Below are 14,793 nucleotides of genomic sequence, written 5' to 3'. Positions count from 1 at the left end.
ACGAAAGTAAGCTTTTTCCCATTCTGTGCGTATTCTTTTGGACGAAAAAGAATCCCCCCCCTCAGACACTTTGTTCACATTTATCCTACCATTTTAGTTCTGTTTGGAGCACTCTGCCCGGCGTACTTGGCGGGAAAGTAGGTCAAGAATTAAAAACAGAGAAGGAGGGACGGGAGAAAAGAGTGGGGCCGACAAACTGCTCAGCATCCTCGTATTGAATATGAAAATATATTAGAGAATAATGTGTTCAGTATGCAAGCCTGAAGGAAACCATATGAAAAAAGATTCCAGACAAAGAGCCCTCTGTGTTCCAGCTGACCCTCCACCCCGCCCCATCCATCGTCTGTTTCATGAGTGAGATGAGGAAGGGAGAGGGGAGGGGTGTGTGTGTGTGTGCAGAGTCATTTAGGAACTGAAAAAGGGGGCAGTCCACTCTAGTACTGCCGCACACAGACAGACCCAGCGGAGTACAGGTGAGCTGCAGTGAGTGGACCAGCACGCGCCTCACAGCAATGAGTACTGCTGCTGCAGAGCCCGTCACCTGCAGGCCGTTCCATTTATCTTCAGGGGGTAAGTTGCTGTCTTTGTTTAGAGAGAGCAGATAGGCGGCTAATTGAAACAAAGGAGGGAAAGTTTGAAGGAGATGGCAAACACTCGGGGGTTGTAGTTATTCCCCTCATTGGGGACTTGCAGGGTTCTTTGTCTCGCCACTGTGGCTCTGCGGTTCATAACGATCCCGTTATCATCATCCGTGATGATAAGGTATTTTACATTTGGGGAAATGTGGACTATGTACTGACTTTTATGCACGGTGTGCCCAATGAATTGCAATAGGGTGCTGCAAGACATTTATATGGCACTGATTGGAATATACGAGTATTGTCATGACCTTTCTCTGCTGACTGGCTGGGAGAAATCACATGATAACTGTCTTAGAGTATCTCTACTGATGTTATAGATCTCTGAAATGTGTTTGTAATTATCCCTATAGTACTGATAATACTTATTTTCAAAAAGTGCTTGACTACTCTCATGTTTAAAAGTTTTCAGGTCGTGGTGGCTCCCTCTTGGCAATGGAGCACACACACCTCCCTCTAATTTGAATTTCTGTCACTTGAACTTTCACACCTGTGAACAGGGGAGTGCAATGTGTGGCAAACCATTGGCTGGATTCCAACAACACCCCCCCCCCCCCCCCATCCCAGCCATTAGTTCCTGAAAATAAAATAATAGTTTAGGAAAGATACATGAGATTCATTGGAACTCAGCCATGTTTTAGATGTCAGTCATCACACAGCACAAGCTGAGGCACGTTAACCATCATGCCCTCCTCCCCGCTCCTCTCCAGACCAGGATTTATGAACTAGGAATGACAGTTTTGGAGTATAAACAAACATCATTGCTCAGCTTTCCATGAAGGCATTGAATTGCTTAATTGTCTGGGTCAGGTGAAAAAAAAAATCCTTCAGCATTTTAGCAATTTTTTAATACAGTATAAATAAAAGCTAGCAGACACATGGAAGAACCTATTGTGTGAAGATGCCTCCAAATGAACTTGTTAAGTGATACACCTTCAAGGCTAGAGCAGTTCAGACTACACTGATCACATATCTAAATTCTTACGCTTCCAGCACAATATAGAAAGCATGCATATCAGTGAATCACTATGCATGCATTCTTTCTATTTCCGGGCCACTAATGCATCCGGTATATGTACACATTAGAAGACTGAGAACAGTTTATCTGGCTGTCTACATGTGGATGCATCATTCACTGACAATGAACAGGAACACTGTGATTACACACTAAAGTGGCCTCCAGGGGCCCAGACTGTAAATGATATCCCGACCTAAAATCACAGAGGTGAATGAGTGGCACAGGGAAGCGATGGAGTTGTGGGTGAGCAGCACAGGTGGGCACAGTGGAGCGGCTTTTGAAGTTCAAAGTAATTGGTGGCTAGATTGGGGGAAAGGAGGGAAGATGACGTCAGATGTCAAGCATGAAAAGCACAATACAGTACAATTAGTCGGGTGTGGATTTCTCAAGAAAGCTTTGAAGCAATGCCATACCAGGGCCATTATGAACTCGAGATGGACATGAGAGTGCTGGGGAATGAAGAAAATAATGTCAGTCTTCCAATGATATCCAGATCCAGCACACATCTCTGAGACTCAAGGGGTTGTTGTCAGAGAGTCTAAACAGTACCAGCCTTCATCTGGCCTTACTCGCCGCCATCACGCCACTATGCGAAATTGTGGAGCTTTCTCGTTGCCGGGCACCGTTTTGTTTTGACTGTCTTCAAGGTTAGGACTCTGCTAAGACATTGCTGAGTGACTTTCCTTATTAATACATTGCTATCGTCAAGGGTTGTGGGGCAGATGCAAAAACACAAAAACATTTAGTCATAACATTGATGAAGTGACATTGAATTACCACATGAACCAAAACAAAGACCGTGTTAAGAATCTTCAAGGAGAGTCAGATTAAGGGTACATTACCTCACAATTTGGTCAGGGTGAGTATATAAGTTTAAGACCAGGATTATTCATGATCACGCCAACACTTGTATTTGTCGACGGAGGGTTTGCGAAGCTCTTGGGCACTCTTGTGATTAAGGGCTACGCAAATAAACTTGAGGTAGTTCATTTTGAAAGAGCATGACACGTTAAAGAAAATGATTTTCGCTTGAAAATTCCATCAGACATCAGTTAATACTTCTCCGACTCAACAGCTAAAAATAGAATCTGAACCGATTTTATCTTGTTAATGCTGGGGCAGGGTCTCTGCCAGATTTATAAAACATCTCTTTCTGTTTTGCAGGTTACCTTGGAGAGGACATGGTTTCATGGAGGGATTAGAAAAAGTTGCCTTTTTGCACTTAAGCACCAGATTCTTTTCAACAAGACTTTGAGTCTGAGCCAAAACAGGCTCAACAAAACAAAGCATTGACGAGGGGAAAAATATGAAGAAACATGGTGAAGACAGACCCAAAGAGTTGTAACTCAAATCGGGGTGATGGCTTCCTTAATTGTTTTTTAGTACTGGAAAAAGAGCAGTCTGCTCGAAACACTTTGTTGGGCTGTAATATAAAAAAGTAACACAGGAACCATGACATAATTGAACAGCTTCAATGCAAAGCCATCTTTGGAATGACCTTTGCAGAGTGAAATGTTATTCCTCACATGCACCCAACAGCAGGAAACTGCCATATGCGCAGCTCCCTTTTCATGTCACACTGTAGTTATGATCGCCAAGATAAAGAGCAGATCTTTTCGCTGAAAGAAAAATAATCTGGGGGCTGGAGATTTGGATGAAGACAGAGAGAAGGCTTTGGTGACTGAAATAGCGACGGAGGAAGAGCAACGTCTGGGAAAAGAAAAAGGAGATTTAGAGAAGACTGGGCTGTTTCTCGGCTCGCCATGCCAAAATGGTGCAATTTTTTTTGTTTGTGGCAGACGTCCAGTGGAACTCATTTGGGGAATGTTGCCTAGGCCCTAGAGGGAGATCCAGTTAGATAGAGAATTAGACTTGATGAAGACAAAAGCCAGAGTACAGTTCTATTGAGATTTTTCAGTCGACCGCAAGAAAACATTTGGAAGGATTTTTGCTAAATGCACAGCCACGACCGTTAGCCAACTGGAGAACCGTGCTTCCTTTCTTTGACACATTTTTATTTTGTTTTGTTTTTCGTTTTTCTCCCTGTATACCAGTGAGGACTAAAACTTCAACAGGGAGCTTTGATCCAACTTGGATGAAAAGACTTACATAGAGGACTGCAGAGGAGTGATTTGAACTTGGAATAAGAATGGAGATGGAGAAAGGACACACGTCTTTGCGTAGAGGAGTGAGCTGTAGTCCAGAAGGATTGACTAAACCTATCCAGGCAGCACAAGCCACCATCGTGGAGGAGTCTAACACAACACATGAAACGACTGGACACAATGTGGAACAGATGCGAAGCAAAACAAGTGAGTGTTTGTTCACCTGGTACTTTCTCTCCTCACTTGAGTAGAAGTGTCTTTTCCCAATTGGGGCTATGTTTCTTTAAATGTGGCGCGTTTGGTTGGGGGGGGGGGGGGGGAAGCTTGGAAGAAAGGGGTAGAAGGCAAAACGTCAGAAACAAAAAAGGTTCCGCCTTCTGTGTAACTGGAGATGGCAAAATTCTCCAAGAAACATCTGTTTCCGTCCAGTCAAAATCCATGCGAGCCCGTCAGCAACGGAAATGTAATCAATAAAATATACAGCATGGTCACTGACAGCCATGTCAGTCTAAGCCGCTTGAGCCCCGATTAAAAAACATTACGTTGTCAAAATAATTAGGAATGAAACCTCTGAATCATAATTAGTGTCAATAGCCATTCAGTCAGAAGAGACTAGATTAGGTGTATTCGTACTATCAATACACCTAATCCCCCCCCCACCGCAATGGGATTCACCTGGAGTTTAGGTCACATTCAGTCCAGGAGATCTCAGGACCTCTGTTAATCCTCGTCTTTCTATACCGCTTCACACAAGAGCCACTGGGGCCAGTGCTGTCATCCCACTCAGCCTCCAGCCAGTGCCTGATGAAAGATAACATCCGACAGGGTAATCTGACCTTTGATACACAAAATGCAGGGTTAGCCCTCTGACTTCAAAATCCCCCCACTGTGTGGGAGTTTTCTATTCCATGGAGGGGAGGCTGATGGGGACGGGACTGATAGCAGAGGGAGGAGGTGGTGAATTTGGATGTGGTGAGAGAAAGTGGGTGTGGGCGATTTGATATCTTGGCTCTTGGAGCTTCAAGTTTTGTCTTCACTACAGGACAGGAAATTCCTATCCCATCCATTGTAGGTTGGAGTTTATGCCCAGAGGGTTCAAAGAGGCCAGGCACTCAGGGAGAGTGCATAATAAACACACGGGCGGACAGGGAGGGGAGCAGGGGTCAGCCACTGGGGCTTTGTGGTCTCAGTGCACTAATCCGTTTGCACATCAACTGGAGCATCTCCCTTTCCAACGAGGGTCAGACGCTTTTTCTGCTGTCACTCGACGTCAGACGGAGATAAGCCGCTCAAAACAGATTGGTCGCTCCTCTTCAACTGTCACAACAAAGGTCAGAGCTGACATCCATAGCTTTTCTACAGAAGCCATAAGGCCTGCTGAGTTGTTTTTTGTTCAAGAAATGAAGCTGTGTTAGAAGTAGTATAACAGAGCTGCAGGCAGGCAGACATGCAGACAGGCGGCGCAGGCTCCAGCTGCAGACACCCTCCCTCTCTGTGTGCTGGCTGAACTGAAGAAAAGGAAATTGGAGCTTGTGCCACACTACAGAAAGGGAAAGGGGTGTGTGAGGCCAGCAGATGCAGTTCAGCGGAAAGCTCTTTGGGACGTACAAAAACGGCCGAGCTCTGAATGTGACAGGAGAAAGGTAAGAGAGAAAACCATCTGCGCTTGGAGAAACTGTCCAAATTTAAAGGAAACTCTGGAGATTGAAACTTGGGATTTATCAGGTTTTTCTGTTGTGAAGAAATGCAACCCAATAGTATGCAGTACGTTACTTTGATGACATAAAAAGTTTTGGATGATTGGAAAGCTTATGTTGGGTGAGAGTTAAATGTGAAACTGTTTATTCTAATTTATGTCCATAAACTTACTTATTCTGTTTCCTTGTTGTCGACTTTTTAATCATTGTCTTCATGGCAGATTCATTTAAAGTTAGTTTGATTTAAATAACGAGCAAACACAAACCACTTTTAGTTGCTAGGGAGGATAGCATTTAGCATTTATTTTGAGAAGCTCATGATGTGAATATCATGTGCCTGGATTTGCACCTGCATGTTACCTGATAACTAATCTGGCTGCCACTACAGGCAAAGGTTTATAGTGAGGACATTTCATTTCAAGCTTCACTGCTCTGATATATTCCACAGGCCGAAAATATTCAAAGTCAGTAGCTAGTAAAAGTCATTTTGGGGAGATGGACCAACAGACTGCCTTAAAAAGAGGTCCTGGGACTTGAGTTCAAACTTCAATAAAGCCAATAAATCACCATACAATTTCAAATTCGAACAAAAAAGGATGTGATACTTTATATTCCTCATCACCCAAGAGCGCTCAATTGGAGAATCAATTACAGATGCATATAGTACTCTTAGTCGGTGAGCAGGAAAGCCATAAGTGACATGTGTTTTACCAATCTGTAATTATCACCAACCACACATAATTACTTTAAATAACGTGGCTGCCTGAATAAATCGATGTACGGAACAAAAAATGAGTCATGGTTGCTCCAGTTGTCATGGGAACCTCCTGCAGGGGCATGACATGACTTCCACCAGTCAGAATTACATGAATAATGTCAAACGTGTGCCCAGAAACAGTCATCCATTGAATGCACATTATTCAGCACATTATACCATTTGAGATGTGGAGTCGGCTGTCCTTAAAAATTTGCAACTGATATTCTCATATACTTGGAAGCTATTTTTATGTTTTTATTTTAAAATGAAATTACTTTAAAGTATAGCGTCCATACTACAGGACTTAACAGAGGTTTTTGAAGCTGCTTATAGTGAAAATGAGTGTGTGAGTGTTGCAGTAGGAACGCAGGCATGCTGGAAGTTTAAGCAGGGGGTTTTCTCCATAGTGGAAGAATGCTCAGGGAGGGACTTGACCAGATTGCAGAGGAAATAACTTTGCTGCTTGGAATGGAACTCTTAAGCTCAGAAAACAAACCATAATTTTAAGCAGAGGCATGCTGAATACTATCATTTTTAAGCGTCACAAAGCAAATGGACACCACTGGCCTTTAAATTCTGGTCAATAAAGTGAAACTTGTGGTTTGTTTTTAAATCAAACGATAATGCCTTTCTTTCTTATAGTTTTCCCAAACTGTCTCCCGATGATTAGATGGTTAGAGAGTTGTCTTTGTTTCAGTTTGAGATAAGGAACACAACCCTTTCCTCCAAACCGAGCAAGTTGGGTCACCTTTACCATGAATCAAAAATATCGAATGAAGATGACCTGAATATTTCCATTACTAACCAAAGTGCCCCTTTACTCTTTCTTTCCCCTGCTAGATCTAACCAGGAGCGTCAGCTTATCTGAGAAGGAGCTAAAGGAGGCCCGCCAGAGGAGTCACATCATTGCTGCGCAGCTCACTGTCCCTTCCAGCTCCGGCTCCCGAGGCGTGCAACTCTTCAACCGACGCAAGCAGAGAGTCAGCGCCTTCACACTGGAAAGCGGTGGAGTGCACTCGAACGAGGACGTAACCGGGAATGTGAAACCCAACCCGTCATCTGGCAAACTAACATGGGCAGAGAGAAGTCGTGAGGAGAAGGACAAAGACTTGAACTATAAGAATTGCACTACCAACCCACTATTCGTGCCTATTGGGAGTACACAGGCAACCGGCGATAGCATGGAGGAACAAGGTGACTGTTATGTTAAAGAAGATGTAGCTGAGCACAATACTATCCAGGAAAGACATTTCCTACCTGTAAAAGAAATAGATGAGCAGGAGGAGGAGCAAAAGGATGCAGTCTACAAAGAACTTGAAGGCAAATTCAAGGATGAGCTTCCACCTGAAAGAGAAAATAAGAATCCAATTGCAATGAATCTTCTGGAGAAAGAGGTGGCGATAAATGGAGGCCACATCTCATCACCTCCTCTTGAAAAGCTTTCCAATGGCTGCCATGGACCGCCGATTACAGGTGTGTCTGCATCAAAGCAGACCACCATCATCAATCGAACTGCCAGGCCGTTTTTCTCACCGCTGACGGTGCAGTCTCAAGAGGCAGATAGTCCTGTCTTGGACAACCTCCCGACTCGTTTTGCATTCACTGCTCCCCAGCCAGTCGCAGTTTCACCTCCGCCCCCTCCAGCATATCCCACACCTCCCCTACCTGCCTTCACAAACAAGCCTCCAAAGACCGATTACTTCAGTCCACCTGTGACGACTCCCACTAACCCTCCACCAACGCCTGCCTTTACTGTATCTCAGAATGCTGCTACACCACTTCCCCATTATGGGCCCCCAACAGCGCCAAAACCTTCCACTTTCGTTCCTCGACCTTTTCCAGAAAGGAAGTCTGCGCCACCAATAAAAACAGGATTACTTGAGGATAGTGCTGCCAAACGACCCACGAAAAAGTCGATGTTCACGTTCATAGAGAAGAAGGTTGTCGCTCCGAACCCTGAGTTGCTTTCTCTAGTGCAAGGGGTGGATGAAATGAAGACCCACAGGCAAAGATCTGTGCCTGAGTCCGCATCTGAGGAGGAGTTACTAGCGCTGGGTGCGGAAGCATCCAACTTCCTTGCCAAAGAGGAAGAGAGGGCTGAAGAAGCCAAAGCCCCAGAGTGGACCTCCTGTCTGAAGAGCTCCAGAACCTATACAAGGGTCGAACATAAACCAGAACAGACCCTCGGTGATGCATCGGGAAAAGGTGCAGATCTTTTTGCCAAGCGCAAGTCCAGAATGGAGAAATTCATCGTTGAGAACCAGAATGCAGGTCAACATATCAGACCTCCTTCTCCAACAATGTCTTTGCCACCATCGTGGGTTTACCCATCAACTATGCCGGGTAGGGTCAAAGCTATTGCTAAAAACTCTGACATGTGCGCTCAACTTGCACTCAACATGAAAGCCCAACAAACTGCCAGGTCGAAACCAAGACAAGCGGCACCAGCAACACAAGTTCAAGAGACCCTTCCTCTTGAGAATGGTTGCTCCAAGATCGAGATGGACCTCTCAAGACACAGACCTTACCAACTTAAATCATCCCTCTTCATCCTTAAGCCAGTCAAGGACCCGTTGAGTACCCTACCGAAAGGAGCACCGCAGTCGAAAAACGAGTTCCTCCCTCCATCTTTATCGAGACAGGCTTCCTTACCGAACAACCCCGCTTCTCTCTTTTCCACCCAGTCTCAATCTCCTCAGTTTCCCGTCAGCTCCATCACAAGAGTAGACTATCCATCAAATCCAGCCGGTGGTAAGCCATCAACTGCTTTTTCTCCAACCCGTGTGTCATCTCCTCGGCTGGGGATCCAAGCACCAAAGCCAAGATTTTCTGCCAAGAAAGCCGGGCTTGAAGCACAGGTGTGGAGGCCTTTTATCTTTTAAGAACTTTTATGTGGTAACCCGGTGATTGCCAAACTTTATTTGGCATAATATCTGAACTATTTTTCTTTTTCCTGCACCTTCCTGTGTGTCTTCATCCTCCTTTGCTTTCCCTAAACTCCCTCTTGAATAGAAATTATTGATGTGAATGATTTACATGATATACATAAAGCCACACAATACATCTGTTGTTCTTTACAAGAGAAAATTAAAATGTCAATTTGAATTGAAGTCACTGATTTCGTCAGATAACACCCAAGGCATCAACCTGAGTAAAAATGTGTGCTAACTTAATCATTGTGCCCAATGCTGCAAGACACTTTGGCACCAAAACGCCTCCTTCTTGGGTATCGGATTATAATAACTTTGCTTTGCCTCTTCCCCACCGTGTATTTGAGGAGCCGGGTGATGCTGTTACAAAGCACTTTGACAGGTGTGGCATCTGCTTTATGAGCTGCAATTTGCAATTTAATGCTTCTCACTGAAGTGAAAATGCAGCCATAGAATTCCTTTTATGTCTTTATATCTAAAGGGTAATTTGCTCTGCTCAACACCATTTTTTTTTTACTCAAAATTTTGCTGCATACTTGGATTCTTTGATGTTTGCCATCTGCAGACACCACGCGATTTTGCTTCCAGGACCTGCATCTAAATTATTTTCATGACTTCAAGCAGCAATTCCAGAATTGTTTGTCCAAAGAAAACAATCAGTCATTGGCCATTCTTTCCGCAGAGTTTGCATGCCTGTTTCACTTCATAAAACTTCATTCACGTTCTGTTCCAATTGTATTTGAGCTGAATCTTTTCTTCCTCTGATTAAAGCTTCATACCCTTTACTCATCTGTGAACTTCTCCTCCTTTTTCTATTTTCATATTTTACTTTCACTTTTAATGTATGGGCAAGTTTCCTGGTATTCTTGCTAACACTGCAAACACTTGATCATACTAAATAAATAATAAGACCCTGATAATTTTACATGTAATTGTCACCACAAGCATATTTTATAACATGAGGTGTTAAATTATGTTTTGCCCGTCACTTCAGTATCAGTTAGTTACACATTCGGAATCCAAATCACGTATGGTCATACTGGTCATGAAGGGCTCAGACATTTCAAGAAATAAAACTTTTTATTTTCCAAAATGCTCCTTCACTTTTCATAAGCAGCTGAAGTCGTCTTCATATGATTATTACATTGAGATGGTGAGAGCATATTTATCAACGTGTTCAATGGAGGTGATTACACGTTGTTCAGCCAAGTATCCTCAAATCCTTGCCTGCAAAAAGGCCATTCGTATTCAGGGTAACCTGAGAACAACACATAAAACTAGGTCGACATGGGCTATCGGCCAGGCGTAGTGCACAAACACATGCTGAGGATTAAAATTCATAGCTATGACCTTAATGCCACTGTGATTATAATAAATATTATTTAGGCTGAAGAGAATCCCTCTATTTAAAAACGCATGTGCTATTTCCCATGTATCTCTTTCCTGAGCTGGTAACGAACAAAACAATGAATCAAGTTGCATATGTGTGACTGCCAAATTGGCTCGCTATTGCATTCTATGAAGGATTACACACCAAAAAGTTATATTTGTTGTGGTCCAACAGAAACCAAAGGAACCCTCCCCAACCGAACCACCCAGTGAGACTCAGCTGGGCCCTACAAGGAAGTACAGCAGCCCCGACTGTCTCGCCAGTACAACGTGGATGTCCGGTCTTCAAACTAAGAGTCCCTCCGCGACCGTCTCCAGCCGATCAGTCACCTCACCCATTCCGTTTTCAAGGGTTGCAAGATGCCAATCTCCAATGAGCAATCAAGGGATTCAGCTTTCCACAGTTTCATCGGCTTCCGTGACCGAGCCACCACAGACCTTGACATCCACATCTCCATGCTTGCCGCCTTGGGGTTCAAGATGCCACTCCCCAATGGTCTCCCAGAACATCCAGTCATCCGCCAATTCCTCTGGTCATGATTTCAGATTCCAAACGTCCAATTCCTCTCGTTCGATACCATGGGGTTCAAGATGCCAGTCCCCGGTAGTCCATGCGCAATCATCAAATGCTTTGCACATTTCATCTAAAGCATCCACAAACACCTCCCCACTCTCTCCACCTTGGGGATCAAGATGCCAGTCTCCCATGGTGAGCGTGAGTGCCGAGAATTCCACCCTGCCCTCACTTTCTTCTTCCAGACCTTTTCAAACATCTACAACTGCACCTCACCGTTCTCCTCCTTGGAGTCCAAGGTGTCAGTCACCAATGGTAATCCAGACTATCCATCCTTCCACTATTTCAACTTCCACACTTTCCAAAACATCAACAAGCACTTCTCCTGTCTCGCCCCCTTGGCGGTCACGTTCCCAGTCTCCTGCACTTTCTCATACAAATTTTTCTTTCCCTTCTGCGAACCGTCTGTCCATATCCTCTGCCTCCTCTCCTGTTTCCCTACCCAAGGACAGTCGCTGCATGTCCCCAATCAGTAATAATTTAGACTCAAAGGCCAACCATCGAATGCTGGCAAAGAACATAATCAATGCAGCCAAACGTAAAAACAGCCCCTCGCCAGGTGCACTGAGCGGTCACAGCTTGCCTATCTCACCTGTGGGCTATGCCCTCCATGGTTATGACTGTAAACCAGTGCAGTCACAACCGCTAGGGGGCCAGTCGCCTACCTTCACCAGCCCTCCTCCAACCCCAACACAGCGGATCTGCTCTCCCGTGAGGCTCTACAACACACGCTCTCTGACCGACTCGGATGCATCCATAGAGTCTGAGGACTCGGGCCTGCGGTCACCTGGCATGCATTCTTACAACACCTGTCCCCGTGGTTGGAGCGGCAGTCTGAGGGTGAAGAAAAGCACCATCTCTACTGACCTGTGAGGTTTCAACACTCGGTGGTTTCGTTGGCATTGTAAACAGAGATCTGAAATCATCAAAATTCTTCATTCACAACAATTAATATTTGATGTGACTTATGGCTTTAGAATGACAAGAACAAGCTTTTTACATAAACAATTGTGGTAGCTTGTACGCTTCCGGCACACTGAAAGGGCACATTTAACCAAAGATTCTTTTCTTTAACTTCACTTTGAAGGAATGTTATACTCTACAGTCTTACACCAAGCATTCCTTAGCTTCCCGAGCTCATTAGCAATGATGGATTATTACTTTTTCAATGTTTTAATCACTGTTTACTGTTCAAAACACATACTTTTAAAACATTCCTACTTTATTGATGACCACATTGATTAATAATGCTCACAATAATATGCAATTTAATGGTAATCCTTAATCACACATGGCTGCAGTAGGTGTCTTATAATTCATGGCAAATTGCAATACATAGTGCAATATGTACTCAGTGTAACATAGTGTATATATGTTGCTTTATATTGCATTTGTTGAAGTGAATGTAAACTTTTTACAGAGTCGGAAAAGGGAGTAAGGGTGTATGTGATGTGGCATTGCTCCACCCATTTACTCAAATGTTTTATATGATTCCCCAAGCTTTTAAATACTGTTGCAAATGAAAGGATGTGTAACTTTAGAATGGATGGGCTTTTGACCAAACGCCCTTATTATTGGAATATTAACTATCAATTGATTCATTGTTATCTTGTTACTGTTTTTAATGAGGTGAGAGAACCTCTCTGAATGTTCTGGACGCCCTGTTTCTGTGCCATTGTCATACTGAGCAGATTAATGCGACCTGGAGGACTCGCCATTGCAGAGATTTCAATAAAGCTCAACTTAATGTAACGTTGACTCCCTCAGCAGCGCCTCAGTTGGATGCAGCTACAAAGTGCATTCCATTTTGCCTCAAATGTTTCAGGACAGATTCAGTACTTAAGATCCAGCAAGAGCAATTAAAATGATTATAATGCCCATTCCTAATAGACACGCAGATAGTTTGGACTGTCTCAAAATAACGTTTTGTACAACCCAGTTAGCTGCCCAAACTGATGGAACTGGTTGTGGCTTTCAAATGAACACCTTCCGCTTTGAGCATGGATCCTCAATGTGAGCCCGACATCATTCCCGTCTTGCCCCACCATGTGTCAGCAAACACAGCAAATCACCTACTTCAGTTTTTTTGAGGCACGGACACCTGCTTGGTGTTGACCTTCAGAAGGATTAAACCTGTCACTGTCAGTGGATTGGTTGAAGCAGTACTCTGGACAGGCCAACACTGCTGACACCCTTCATTTGAACTTTTGCAAGCATTTCTTTTTTGAGGGCTCTGTGATTATGCAACTGCATTTTTACACAACTAACATTCCATACTTGCATGTCTGCAAATCAATAAATAAAGTGGTTACACACAAGCAAAGCCTTGTAACATTATTTCTCGACACAAGATCGTTTGCTAATCAAATTGTGGGGAAAATCCCAGTAGAGATTGTAATTTAAAATACAACCCAAACAGATTTAAAAACTCATGGTATGTAAATTTATTCTCGTGAGTTCTACCTTTAAGACATTCATTACAAAGCTTTGTGAGCGTGCCTCACTGCAGACAGAATTCAATTTAATCTGGCCATTACAAGCTCTTAAGGACTTTGATGGCCCCATAACAATGATCTAATGAATCCAGGTTGGAATAATCGAACACAGATGAAAACCTGCAATTTGCCACTATCAGCCAAATAGGTATATAATGTGCATTCGGCTACCTACAAATTGACTTCACACCCACTGACGTCCATTTTAATTTGAAAGTTGTTTACGTACTTTGTGAAAGGACCGAATTGCCAAAATGTCAGCCTCCAAGATCCAAATCCACAATTTATCTCAGGTTCCGAGACTCCCATCTGTAGGACTTTAGACAGAAGTTCAAATGACCAAACACATCCATATATAAATGTTCCTCAAGTTCAAGTACCACCTCGGGTAGTGTGCAAGTACACTTGTAGAATATAGTAGGATCCTACATAGTCAAAATATAGTCAGAATGGGTTATCTGCGAATATTATAATGATGAGTATTATTGTGGTTATAGTTTTCAGTGATGTCAAGCTGCACTGCATTACACAGACATATTGACATTAGTTCCTTAATCGTCATTGATTATTCAGATTTTGATCAACATCGACCTCCCTTAATCCCAACATATAGGAAAAATACGCAAGCACCTCTCCGTAGTACTGACTCATACGTCTGTCATGCAATTCAGTGAAGCGAATTTGTGCAATTTATATCGCACCCAAACTTGACAACTCACCAGGAACCATGAAATCTCACAGTTGCTTCGCCTGTTCCGTGTTTATGAAAAAGGGAAGAAACAGGAATTCATCATTTGAGACACAAGAGGCCGCTGTTGAGGTCAGAAGGGCGAAAACAAGTTTAATGGTATGACTGACTGCTTGGAATAGTGCACACACACTGGAGTAACAGCCAATGGAACTGGGTCTTGCGTCCTACATTTTTGCCTTCAGTGGGTGAAAAGTAGTGTAATATCTGTTTCTTGTATTTGTGTGACGTCATAGAGAGGGGAAGAGCCAGGTTGGGGGAATATTGGCTCCGGTAGTTAGTCTGAGTGAGGAGCGCATGGGCGTGAGTTGTGGCTAACAGCAACTCCTTTGAATGCGTGTGTTTATTACTCATTTTGTTTATTAAAAATGATGAATAGTATCGGCGACTGCGAGCATCCTTCTCTCCGCTACTGAAGGGCATTACAGTATGTATGTTCTTT

The 14,793-nt window shown here is 43.6% G+C and overlaps 1 protein-coding gene across 1 annotated transcript; it reads left to right on the top strand.

The window, feature by feature from the left end:
• Nucleotides 1-452: 452 nt before the first annotated feature.
• synpo (synaptopodin) lies at nt 453-13,431 on the top strand. Its single transcript, XM_086105632.1, has 4 exons — nt 453-570; nt 2,821-3,968; nt 7,056-9,073; nt 10,710-13,431. The coding sequence occupies exons 2-4, from the start codon at nt 3,806-3,808 to the stop codon at nt 11,979-11,981; spliced, it is 3,453 nt and encodes a 1,150-aa protein (XP_085961758.1). The 5' UTR covers nt 453-570; nt 2,821-3,805; the 3' UTR covers nt 11,982-13,431.
• The last annotated feature ends 1,362 nt before the right edge of the window (nt 13,432-14,793 follow it).

The sequence above is a fragment of the Hippocampus guttulatus genome, chromosome 2 (genome assembly GCF_054856545.1).
Source record: "Hippocampus guttulatus isolate MCC_2025c chromosome 2, RoL_Hgut_1.0, whole genome shotgun sequence".
Classification (NCBI taxonomy): Eukaryota; Metazoa; Chordata; class Actinopteri; order Syngnathiformes; family Syngnathidae; genus Hippocampus; species Hippocampus guttulatus.
The sequence above is the reverse complement of the archived record's forward strand: the minus strand, read 5'-3'. Positions and strand labels throughout refer to the sequence as shown.

Bases quoted from the DNA above. Each gene is read 5' to 3' on its own strand.
- synpo (XM_086105632.1), top strand. From the start codon at position 3,806: ATGGAGATGGAGAAAGGACACACGTCTTTGCGTAGAGGAGTGAGCTGT. The intron at 3,969-7,055 runs GTGAGTGTTTGT...TTCCCCTGCTAG, and splicing joins ACAGATGCGAAGCAAAACAA to ATCTAACCAGGAGCGTCAGC. The intron at 9,074-10,709 runs GTGTGGAGGCCT...GTGGTCCAACAG, and splicing joins AAGCCGGGCTTGAAGCACAG to AAACCAAAGGAACCCTCCCC.